Genomic DNA, 12,861 nt, shown 5'->3' with positions numbered 1-12,861 from the left:
CCGGAGCTGTCCACTTGATGGGGAACTTGGCACCTGAAATATACAAGAAAGAGAAGATGTTATCCTTGGTTCCTGTCCAAAGTGTATAGGTACAAAGCATTGCAGAAATGCTCTGGATTACCGCTGTGTGCACTACCATCCATTTATGTGAATGGATCTCCAGACCAGATGGACTTTCTGCTCCTCCTCCAGGGATGATCTCCTGTTCCGACTTCATTGGCCACAAGAAGGAGCTCTGCCTCCAACAGATTACAGTCAATTTCTGAACAGTACCTAATGTCCCAAGAGGAGTGGGAATGGTTTTTACATATCCTTCCAAACTTTCACCCCATTGTATTGTTGGAAGAAGGTTTCAAAACACAAAGGCAACCCAGGCCCAGAATATCTAAATGCTTTTGTGCATGAACAGAGTGCAAGCTCAGAGCATCCAGGTCTTCTGTTGTGGAGCCTATCTGCGAAAGATATCCTCCCCAGCATACCAGCTTTACTAAGGAATGAAACAACATGAATGCATCTGACTAATATCTCCAATCAATTGTTGTTTTTCCTCCTGATTGGTTTGCATTGGGATTGGTTTGCATTCTTCTGATTTCTCCTAACCTTAACCAAAATGGGTAAAAGACCCACCTTCCTGAGCCGTGTATTCATCGTCCTCGATAAGCCGAGCCAAGCCAAAATCGGCAATCTTGCAGCAGAGCGCCTCCGAAACCAGGATGTTGGCAGCCCTCAGGTCACGATGGATGTAATTCTTCTTCTCAAGGAAGGCCATCCCTTCTGCTATCTTTGGGGAACAAGAGGTGGCTTTGTGAGATATGATTCTTTACTGCTTACTTGGAAAACTGTCATCATCATCATCATCATCATTTTGGACGAATGTTGCCAAAATCTCCCAATTTATTTGGCCAATGGTCATGCTGGTTCGAGGATTTTTGGAAACCGCAGTCCAAAAAGCTTCACCATTCTTCAAGTTCTGAATCACCACACAGTTGAAGGCCATGTGTGTGTTTGTGTGTGTGTGTGTAGCTTTCATATATATATATATAGAGAGAGAGAGAGAGAGAGAGAGAAAGAGACATACGCAAAACCTTCAACTCTCTCTCTCTCTTTCTTTCTCTCTCTCTCTCTCTATATATAGCATTCATAATCTCATATATATATATTGCATGTGTGTGCGCGCACACACAGACACACACTGATATGATATACCTTGCACACGCACATACACAAACATTGATATGAGATAGGAATGATTTAACATGTTTGTGTTTTATCGGCATGATGTGACCACAACCCCCAGCGTCCCCGACTCCTGGCTGCTCTGGCTGCGGCTGATGGACTCTGTAGTCAAAGACATTTGGATAGATGTGCGTTGGGAAGAGCTGTGCCTAATTTCCTTGAACCAAAACAAAAGCAAAGGTAAAGCAAAGAAAGCATGCTAGCTAAACTGGTAAAGCAGATGTGTTTCTGGTTTTGCCATTGCAAAGAGATGACTTGGGTTAACTCAGGAGTTTATCACACGGGAGGAATTTCTCTTAATTTCAAATGAAAATTGGGCCAGAACGCATTCATGTGAATTCACTAGTTCAGCGAATTTACGTGAATTTCAATTGCATTCGAACTGACTTCCCATTGCCCGAAAATAGCTTGCCACTGCCCGAAATTGCATGTGGTAGTCTATCACACAATAACGTGAAACCCCATGATTGCATTCGGATTGCCATTCGATTATACTCCCAATTTCCCTTGTCTGATAAACTCCTCACTCTTGAGAAATGTGGTCCATCTGGGTCTCCCAGGAGAACCATTTCTCCACTAAATGACCCTCCTGCCAAGTTTTATCCCCACTCAGTCTCCTATCCTTCTTTGTCCTCTTGTCCATACCTGGGCTGACATGTCCAGCAGTTTATAGATGGTCAGTTTGCTGCCTTCGGGGCCTTTCAGAAAGTCCACCAAGTTGCCTGCGGAGAGGGAACAAAACCACATGGATCAAAAACACATTAAGTAAACTTGGGGATGTCGGTAGTGAGAGACAGTGCTGAATGCCTTTTCTAAAGCGGAGGTTAAGTACAGTGGCTTCTTGGTATCTGCTGAGGTTTGGTACCTGGATTCCCCATGGATGATGATGATGATGATGATGATGATGATGATGATGATGATGATGATTTTCTTATATCTCGCCTTTCTCCCAACACAGGTGGATACCAAAATCCACAGATACTCAAGTTCCATTAAATACAATGGCATCATAAAATGGTCTCTATTATTATTATTGTTGTTGTTGTTGTTGTTGTTATTATTATTATTTGTATCACACTCTTTTCTCAGAACTGGGAACAACAGCGACTCACAATATTAAAAGAACAGTACAATTTAATTTAAAAAAACCACCATAAAAAAGTGGCACGTTAGAATAGGATGAAATTGTTACGGTACGAAAAGAGACTGCTTGTTAAAAAGAATAAAACATAAAGGCAAAACAGTTTAAAATGCTCCAAAGCAATACAGCACCCCACGAAATTATATAAAATGTCAAAAATCAAGGTTTGCTTTTTTTGGGAATTTAGATCTTTTTAAAATATTTTCAAGCTGTAGATGCTTGAATCTGTGGATAATACACACACACACACACACACACACCCATGGATATGGAGGGCTGGCTGTATTTCTGGCCAAGAATTACACATGAGCTGAGACTAGTATCTCAAAAGCCCACAATCTTTGCAAAGCAGGAAACCACTCCTCGAAGGGGGGGACTGGTCTATTTCTGGATCCTGGAAGCCTGTTCTCATTGTAGTGTTGTGTCGCTAGCAACAACTTTCCATTTCCTTCTCCTTTCTCCATTGCCCTGTGCCAAACTCTGGACCTCTGTTTTGCAGAGCAAAGGAGGATGCAGAGGGACTTCCCAAATAACTCTGATTTCTCAAGGGACGAGGAAACATTGCAGCAAATGGAGAGACGGGTGCAGGATGGAAGATTATAATCTCTGCAGCCAAGTGAGGGAAAGATGTACAGGCACCGGGTCCACTTTCTTCACCAAGCATGAACCATGGTACACACCATATTATTATTATTATTATATTATTATTATTATTATTATTAGGCTATACGTCCATGTACATATCAGATATGCTCGGCTATAAGTCCATGGTACATACCATATATATAGTATGTAACCATGGTACATGTAATATATACTTGTTTATAAGTCCATGTACATACCATATATACTTGGCTATAAGTCCATGGTACATACCATATATATAGTATGTAACCATGGTACATATCATATATACTTGGCTATAAGTCCATGTACATACCATATATGCTCGGCTATAAGTCCATGGTACATACCATATATGTTCAACTGTTAGTCCATGGTACATACCATATATACTTGGCTGTAAGTCCATGGTATATACCACATATACTCGGCTATAAGTCATGTAAGCTGCCTTGATTGCTGCAGCAGAAAGGCGGAGTATGAGAATAAAAGTTTATGAAGTGCATGGTACATACCATATATGGTATGTAACCATGGTACACATCATATATACTTGGCTATAAGTCCATGTACATACCATATATGCTCAGCCATAAGTCCATGGTACATACCATATATATGGTATGTAACCATGGTACACATCATATGTACTTGGCTATAAGTCCATGTACATACCATATATGCTCAGCCATAAGTCCATGGTACATACCATATATATAGTATGTAACCATGGTACACATCATATATACTTGGCTATAAGTCCATGTACATACCATATATACTTGGCCATAAGTCCATGGTACAAACCATATATATTTGGCTATAAGTCAACCTCATGTATAAGTAGAATATAAATAGTATAAGGCATGTTGTTTTGCCTCATCACCTTTTTCCATGAATTCGGTGATGATGTACATGGGCCTCTGGGTCACCACAGCATATAGCCGCACCAGCCGCGGGTGCCGCAGTTTCTTCATCAGGTTGGCTTCGGCGAGGAAGGCTTCGGGAGACATGGTGCCTTGCTTTAGACTCTTGATAGCCACCTTGGTGTGTCCATTATACATACCTGCCAAGGAAGGGAGCAAAGAATTCAGACCGAGCCCTGTTTCCAGGAACTTCAGTAGAGAAGAAAATGATATTTATTTATTTATTTATTTATTTATTTATTTCTATTCTGTCTCTCCTATAAGACTGATATTTTCTAGTAGGGAAACCCTCATCTGAAAGAATAATCAAGCAGTCCAACTTTTTACAGAGTTTTCTTCCAGGATTCAGTGTTCTGGATGATTTTTCTGTGCAGAAAAACACACTCCTGAGCTTCTCAATGTTCCTCTTGCCCCAGTTGCCTGCCCTGCTCTAAGGGCTAGAAGCATACTTGACTTTTGCTGGCTCTCAAATTGGGTCAGATCCACAGAGGAGCATGGCAAGGTCCCTGCCGGTGCGACCCACTCACCCTTCCAGACTTCTCCAAACTGGCCTGCTCCCAGTTTCTCCTCCAGCTTGAGGTTTTCGCGTGGCACTTCCCATTCGTCCTGCCACCAGGGCTTCTGTGGCTTCTGGGTCTGGCAGGGCTTGCCAAGCCGGGTGCAAAGGCCGTCCGTGTTACCTGTGGGAAAGGTGGCATGAAGGTGGGAGAAACAGACGCAGCTCATAGTAGGGGCAGAAGATGGGACTACACACAACCTTCAACATTTCATGGCTGGAAACCAGGGACTGTGTTACCGCCAGCCAGGCAACATCGGATTGTGCTCAAAAGGGTGCGACTGCCAGTTAATAAAAAGGACAAAAGTGATTAATGCAGAAGAGCACTCGATGTAATGGAAATGGATCAGTTGACAAGGTATCTTGAAAACCAATTATCGCGAAACGATTTCACCCATCACACAAAACCCGCCATTAAAGTGGCCACAAAGAAGCATTAACACTCATCTTTTTACTTTCAGTGACAATGCATTTCCAATATCATTTTATTTGCGCAACTGCGTGTGATAATCATTTGCGCAATTACTCGCCATTTTCGCTTTATTTCTGGGATGCTTTAAATGCGCTTTAATCTCTCTTTAATGCCGAAATTAGCCCCAGTGTGATAAACACCATAGTTAGGGTATCGGTTAATTGTGTTTGAATGGGGAAGTTCCAAAAATAAAAAGCTGCCGGTTTTGTCCCTTTTACGTTCACTTTATTTCACTTCTGGAGAAACGTTGTGTGATAAACTTCCCGCATTTGTGGTTTTTTTTCTCCTTTAAATTTACTTTAAGTCCCTTTTCTCAGCGGTTTTCCTCTAGTGTGATAAGGTCCAGTAACTGAATACCAATTGAATTAATTGGATACAGATGACCAGTGGCTTCCAAGACCATTCAGTTAGATGGAAGAAGTGGGCACAATCCCTCCTGGGCCCAACCTGCAAAGAAGGACAAAGAGGGACGCTTGGCCTCAGATGGCCTTTTCCAGCCTTACGCATATAATGCTCCACCAGGTTGTGCAAGCTGTTGAAGGTGATGCGGGGGGAGATGTAGAAGCCGCCGTTGTCCATGTTGCGGATCTTGTAGTGCTTCACAACTTCCCCTTGGTTCTGGTCAAAGTCTCGTACGGAGAGGCTGAAGGAACCTGAGGAGACCCAGGAGAAAACCATTAATGTGGCTTTTCTCTGAAGATGCCAGCCACAGATGATGGCAAACATCAGGAATAAACTCTTCTAGAACATGGCCACATGGCCCAAAAACCCCACAAACAGCTATGGATGCCGGCCATGAACACCTTCAATGTGGCTTTTACTTGCGTCTTCCCTCTCCTCGCTAGAAACATTTGGATGCTAAGAATGAGTAGGTTCAGAACAATTGATTTAACCCATGCTCACAATCAAAGGTCTGGAAGCCCAACCTTATGAGGAATTAATGGTATTAACATTATTAATAATATAAGAATAAAGAATAAAAGGAGAAAGATAAATATCTGTATCTTTATCTGTAGTTATGCCTATAAGTATCTTAAAGAGAGCCAGCGTGGCAAAGGTTTGAGTGTTGGAGTACGACTTTGGAGACCAGGGTTCGATTCCCAGTTTGGCCATGGACCTTACTGGGTGACTTTGGGCAAGTCACATACTCTCAGCTTAAGATGTATCTACACTGTAGAAATAATGCAGTTTGACCCCACTTTAAGTGCTGTAGAATCCGGGGATTTGTAGTTTTGCAAGGTCTTTAGCCTTCTCTGCCAAAGAGTGCTGGTGCCTCACAAAACTGCAAATCCCAGGATTATGTAAGATGGAGCCATGGCAGCTAAAAGTGGTGTCAAACTGCATTATTTCTACATTTGTAGACGTACCCACAGATGTTATATATCAATACATACAGCAGTACCGCTCCTCTCCCTTGGTGATGTTTGGTTACCTTTGGTGGATTCGCTTTCCCGGATGAGGAAGGCGCCGTGTGTGTTGCCCGCGGTCAAGAGCTGTCGCTCGGCATCCTTCCTGCTGAGAGCTTTGAAAAACCACCTGCAAGAAACAACACAAGAATTGGGTTTCTACTGTCGTTGGGGGTGGCAACAGGAACAAATTGTTGTTTAAAACCAAACAAAGCAAGAAGGTTAATCCTACTGATCGAAATCTTGCAATGTTTTCAACGGTGCATTTTGTTTTTATTTAAAGTAATAAAGGCCACATCTTCTGTGATACATGTTTGCAGATCAGACACAAACAAGTGAATTTCCTTGGGCAAGTAATATTCAGAGGTGGTTTTTGCCAGGTCCTTTCTCCAAAATATAGCCTATAGCACCTGTTTGTTTGGGGTTTTTTTGTTGGTGATCTCCCATCTGAGTACTAACTAGGGCTGACCATGCTTAGCGTCCAACATTAAACATGATCTGGTGCCTTTAGGATAACATTCTAGTAAAATTCCAAGCTACAGTTTTACAATGTTCATAGTATAGTTAAATAAAGTCTGTGCAACATCCAACGCAAAGCACTGTCACCCTAATATTATTCATCAATACCATTTTAAAAAAGATTTGCTGCCCTTTGTACTCACGGCTCTTGTTCCAGACTGTTCATCTTCGCGACGAAGTTGCATGGGATGTAGCCCACTTTCCCCGTTGTGAGCGACTGAGCTTTCCACCATTCCCCAGACCTATTGAGGAAGGAAGAAATATATTTAATTCCCATCCCACAAAGTGGCCAAAGAAATGGGGAAATGTCTGGTCCCCCAAAAAATTGATTCCCTGAGCCATTTGGGTATGCATGCAAAAAGACTGGTTTTGCACCACTGGAAAGACAAATGCTCACCTTCTGTTATCAAATAGAAAGAAGGCCTCAGCATTTAAACATGTGGCGTATAGAGGTTATGGACAATCGTTGGGATATTTGAATCTGAATTAGGGTTGCCAGGTGGTCTTTATGATAAGAGATGTCCCATACATAAGGCTTGGAAAGGTTTGTCTCCCAGAAGTTTATCGCATGAGACAGATTAATGTCGTACTATTTCTCAGTGATGCCAAACTACCCACAAAAGCAGGTTTTAATATCCCATTTCTGCACGGGATTTAACCAATTTGCCTCTGTGCAATAATAATAATAATAATAATGATAATGATAATTTATATCCTGCTCCTCCGAACAATCAAAGCGGCTAACTCTATGTCGACACATGAAGGTAGCACTTCCATTGCAAAAGCAAACTTACTCTTCCAAAACCCGGAGCTGTTCGCCCGTCCGGAGCACCAAGTCTCCTTCATGGGTCGAGTCATAATCATACAATGCGACCACCAGTTTATCTATTTAAAAAAGAAAAGAAAATCAGCATGTTTCTGGAAAACAAAAGAAGTTTCAGGACTGTGGGAGAGATACAATCTTCAAATCACCTTCCTTACTCTAATGCACGGTTGTTGTCTGCCCTCAAGTCATTTCTGACTTATGGCAACCCTAAGGTGAACTTGTCCTGGGATTTTCTTGCCAAGACCTGTTCGGAGGAGGTTTGGTTTTGTTTTCCTCTAAGGCTGAGAGTATGTGACTTGCTCAAGTCCACCCAATAAATTTCCATGGCTATGCAGGGATTTGAACTCTGGTCTACAGAGACATAGCCCAACACTCAAAATGCTCCCTAAGACCTTCACCACCAAACCACACATCCCATGATTCCATAGCATGGAGCCATGGCATTTAAAGGGGTGTCAAACTGGATTATTTCTGCAGTTCAGGCACAGGCATAGAAGTACAGCTCTGCCATTATAAGGAACACATGAATTTATGGGCATCAGCTGGCTTCCAATCCATTGGCGATGGCCCTTTAATTTGCCTTCTGACTTCAGTTTGCTTGCTCCTTGCAACCATTTCTGCAATCCCAAGAAACCCAGCAAAGTGAAAGCTGCAAAGGCAAAGGAAGAAGGGATGATAAAAGTGTTTACCTTGAAGAGGTGAACTGGGAGGAGGCACCGAATCTGGAGATAAGAGCGGGTTGTACAACTCGGAGCCATTTAAAGCCAGCCTCTGCAGGAGAAACAAAGATAAATGTCAAAGGTGCCTTGGTACCAAAGTCATGCTCAGGTTTCCCAGAAGCCTTGACCTCATGCTGGGATGATCAGGTATCATGGTCTGGCTCTTTTTCTCTGGTCCTTGAGATACAGGAAAGTGTGTCTTTTTGGAAAGTGTGCGCATTTACATCATCACTTAATGCTTCTGGTTTGAATGGCAAACTTTAGGCAAGTGTGGTTGATGCTTCATGCATCATGCTTGATGATGTCATCAGGAGGTTCCCCTGTGACATCACAAGGGGGTTGTCCCCTGGTCTCAGGTTTTGGTCCTGAGATCTCTAGGTTTGGGAAAGTCCTGGGGTCCTGACCCTTCCTCTGACATCTATGCTAGATGGTTTTAACACATCCTAGGTTGACGCATTTTTAACTCAAGGGATTTGTGAGTTTTAATCTATGTTGGACCCCACCTCAAGACTTGGGGAGAGGCAGATAAGACATTTTCTATTATTATTATTCTTATTGTTATTATAGTTGTTGTGGGCCCTTGATATCCACTGGGATTTGGTTTCAGGACCCCCCCCCCCTTGGATAGCAAAATCCATGGATGTTCACGTCCCATTAAATAGAATGGTAATAAAAAGGTGACCCTTACATATAATGGCAAAATCAAGGTTCACTTTTTGGAATATATATAGCATTATTACAGCAACTTAAAACCTCAGTTGAGCCTTTAGAAATAAGACTAGGGATCCAAAGAGAAGGGCAAAGAGACCCAGGGAATGCAAACACAGCAAATAGAAGAGTTCTAGGTGGGCATATTTTCAGTATCACAAATGTTGGAGGCTTTGCATCTCTCACTCTCTGCGCTTGTAATACAGGATGCCAGCCGTTGTGAGATCTAGATTGGAGGGAGTTGTGATGCATAGCGGGGTTTCTTACCTGGTTCTTAGCAGCGAGGTCAATGGGGTAGTGACACGTCTCGCAGATTTCAATATTCTCATCCCAGTCGTAGTCCAAACTGCAACAGCAACCCATAATCTCTGCAGAGGTCAGCCAAGAAGCCAGAGGAATGGAGGTCCAGCTCAACCAAAATGGTGGCCTTCAGCCAAGACAGAAGAATTGGATGAAAAAATCAAAAAGGAGAAAACACTCAAACGTTTCCAAAAGGCATGGGCAGAGCGAAGGAGAAAAAGCCGACATGAGTGGTGTCATAAGCAAAATTACCTTCAGGATACGCGCATACATAAATGGGAGCCATGTTACTGTACCTCCAAAGTATTCCATCCTTTTGCTTATTTTATTTGCTATGTTAGTCTTTCTGAAATTGCTAAGTTCCAAATGTTTTTATATTGAAAGTCTAAACTGAGTGCTATAGGATTTTTCCAGTTGCTGGCAATAACTTGTCTGGCCACTAAGAAAATAAATTTGTTTATTCCTTATGTAAATCAGATTAATGAGGAAAGAAGTCATATTCCATCGGCGCATGGTTCCTTTTGGAAAGGATTGATCCAAAAGAACAAATAACTGCAGGGAAATGCTTTTATGCCCTTCTACTATTTTTCATTTTCATGAAAGATACAACTGTGCCGATTTGATAAGGAGGTTGCCTAAGGGTTTGTGTGATTTTATTTTGTATTTTAATTATGTATTTTTGTGTATTTTATGTTGTGTAACCCACCTCAATCCTGTTGCTGTTTGGCCACATGTGTCCCGGTTTTCAACTACCTATGAAAAGTTGGAAGGTTTACAAAAAAGCAAATTGTCCATATCCTTGCAGCTTCCAAAACCAGGCCTGCTACAATGTGAGGAGTTTTTATTGGAACAAATGCTATCAAAGTTTTGCTTTGTGTGGTCTTTTTAATCCCCACATTCTTAAAGTTACGCATTTTGGAATTACTGTACCACTTACGACGGAGAACTTGAACATCGGCAACAGTATCTAGCCATGTCGGACATATAGCAAATCCTATAACATCCAAACAATGATTCCTTTACTGGACAAACCAAAATGCACAACTACATATTGCAAGTGTGACTTCGAAAGCTCACTGCCAACAGCAATGGGAGAAGGCCGTGCACTGCGCACCCTTGTTCATGTTCTCAACCTCTTTCTCTCTCACACAGACACGCAATTTCCAAATCTCAAAACAAACTTATGAACAAACCTGCAACTATTATATACCATGATGATCCTGAATACTTTGATTTGGAAACAATTTTCAAGGAAAGGAATGGGATAAGTTCATTGCCTTTACAACCGGAGTCTTGTTAGATGCATAAAGAGGAAGTCATCTGCGAGGGAATCCAAAATGGAGCATCCATTATGTGTTGTTTCAGAAACCATTTGCAGAGATGCATTGCATTGCAGAAGAGGTAAAACTGATCACATTTTATCCCGCTAAAGAGAGACAGGTTTGAGCGCTGGACTAGGACTGGAGACCAGTGTTCGAATCCCTGCTCAGGCATGAAACCCACTGTTTGGCATTGGGCAAGTCACACTCTCTCAGCCTCAGGGGAAGTCAATGGCAAGCCTCCTCTGAACAAATCCTGCCAAGAAAACCCCATGATAGGTTTGCCTTAGGGTCACCGTAATTCGAAAATGAAGGCACACAACCCACACACACACAGTCTGAGGGCTAGTGGAAGGTAATGCAGTGGCCAAGAGGAAACCCTCAATCTTGACCTTGCTCCAGCCAGAAACTCACTACGGCTGGCGCCATAAACACACACCCCTCCAACATTTCACGGTTCAAAACAGGGACACTTGTGGCCAAGCAACATCAGAATGTGGTCAAGATGGCAAAAATTATTAATGAAGAAGAATACACAATCTAGAAGTCCTGCTGCAGTTTGCTTTTGCCTGAGCCAACTGGGAAGGGCAAGATGCGGCTCCTTTCCTCTCCTCTCCACCATCTTAAATGAGAGTGAACTACTTTGAATTTGGTTTGCTTCGAATCCTCACTCAACCATGTAAGCGCACTGAGTGACCTTAGCAAGTCACACTCTCTCAGCCTCAGAGGATGGTAATGGCAAACCCCCTCTGAAGGAACCTTCCAAGCAAATGCAGTGAAATGGGTGAAATACGTTCAACTTAGGGTCGCCATAAGTCGAAAATGACTTCATTTTATTATTAAAAATTTAATAATATGTAGAAGATATACATATGGAATTATGTACTGTGTAAAATCCATTGCATGAACATGAACAGGAAATGACTTGAAGGCACACAACAACAACAACGACAAAAGCAAAATGGTGCCCCTTGTTTTGTATATAATGGCAAAATCAAAATTTGCTTTTTGGATAATTTTATATATATATATATATATATATATATATATATATTCAAACCATGGATGGTGGAATCAGTGGATGCAAAATCTGTAGATACAGAGGGACAACTGTATTAAAGTCATAGGGAAGAAAGCAACCCATAGCTGAAGGAGAAAGAAGGTCCACTTCATGCTCCACATCTCACCATGGGTGCATCCACACTGGCGAAATAAACCAGTTTGACACCGCTTTTCAGCATCCTGGCTTAAGGCTATGGAATTCTGGGAGTTGGAGTATGTTATGGGGTCCAGAGTGGAGCTGTGCCAGGTTATTTCTCCAGTGTGGATTCAGCCCAAATTTATCCCCCATCACTTACCTCTTAGTGAGATGGATGAAAATCCAGGTCTCCTTGGGTCCTCATCACATTGTATAGTTAATCCTGCTTCGTCTGGAGTGGAGGCATCATCGTCCACGCCAGGAGACTCCAAACACCCTCTCACCCCTCTCTTTCTTTTGCACTCTTTCTCATTCTTACCACCTTCGCTGACAATTTCCTGCCTTCTGAGGTCTTCTTCGCACAACAAGCAGCGCAAGAAAAAACATGTTCTCAGCACTGGCTTGACCACAAAAAGTTCCAAAGCAATATGCAGCCAACCCAAAGGTTTCCTGCCAACTTCGAACCCAACCTTGCTGTTAGGTTGTTTTGTGTGTCCAGTTTGCGTCGTCGTTGGACCCACATGGACTGCATGACTTTGCTCTGGATGGTTTTAGCCTGTCTGCCGTGACCTGCTTTTCATGGGCCCCAAGAAACCCCTGCAATGCTCTATAGCCATTTAATAGATATTCTCATGCATATTGTTACTATTGCTCTGGTACTTTCTGTTTTGTGCATTCACCTTCTTGTTCTTAAGTATCCCTGCTCCTTTCTTACGTTGCCATCTTTTTATACAATCATTCGTTACTGGAGACCATCCCTCAATAAAGATTTCTCTACATCTTTATGATTTAACCAGGTAGTAAGTTTGTCCATTTCTTCCATATCAGGTAGTCTTAAAAGCCACAGGGAATCATAAGACTATATAGAGCATTAAAATGAAATAAAGAACCAACTGAAATAAGAACCATTA

The 12,861-nt window shown here is 42.2% G+C and overlaps 1 protein-coding gene across 1 annotated transcript in view; it reads right to left on the bottom strand.

The window, feature by feature from the left end:
* LCK (LCK proto-oncogene, Src family tyrosine kinase) overlaps window positions 1-12,171 on the bottom strand; it is a 15,014-nt gene extending 2,843 nt beyond the window's left edge. Inside the window, exons 1-12 of the mRNA XM_089478206.1 lie at window positions 12,111-12,171; window positions 9,401-9,560; window positions 8,396-8,477; window positions 7,675-7,765; window positions 7,024-7,122; window positions 6,388-6,491; window positions 5,459-5,608; window positions 4,455-4,607; window positions 3,888-4,067; window positions 1,882-1,958; window positions 628-781; window positions 1-33 (exon numbers count right to left, since the gene is read on the bottom strand). The exon at window positions 1-33 is cut by the window's left edge and continues 99 nt beyond it. Of these exons, the coding sequence (XP_089334332.1) occupies window positions 1-33; window positions 628-781; window positions 1,882-1,958; window positions 3,888-4,067; window positions 4,455-4,607; window positions 5,459-5,608; window positions 6,388-6,491; window positions 7,024-7,122; window positions 7,675-7,765; window positions 8,396-8,477; window positions 9,401-9,496 (1,219 nt within the window). The 5' untranslated portion in view covers window positions 9,497-9,560; window positions 12,111-12,171. The remainder of the gene's footprint in view (window positions 34-627; window positions 782-1,881; window positions 1,959-3,887; window positions 4,068-4,454; window positions 4,608-5,458; window positions 5,609-6,387; window positions 6,492-7,023; window positions 7,123-7,674; window positions 7,766-8,395; window positions 8,478-9,400; window positions 9,561-12,110) is intronic.
* Window positions 12,172-12,861: the final 690 nt, after the last annotated feature.

Source organism: Sceloporus occidentalis, unplaced genomic scaffold, assembly GCF_023333645.1.
Source record: "Sceloporus occidentalis isolate IW3139 unplaced genomic scaffold, rSceOcc1.0.p SCAF_13, whole genome shotgun sequence".
Classification (NCBI taxonomy): Eukaryota; Metazoa; Chordata; class Lepidosauria; order Squamata; family Phrynosomatidae; genus Sceloporus; species Sceloporus occidentalis.
The sequence above is the reverse complement of the archived record's forward strand: the minus strand, read 5'-3'. Positions and strand labels throughout refer to the sequence as shown.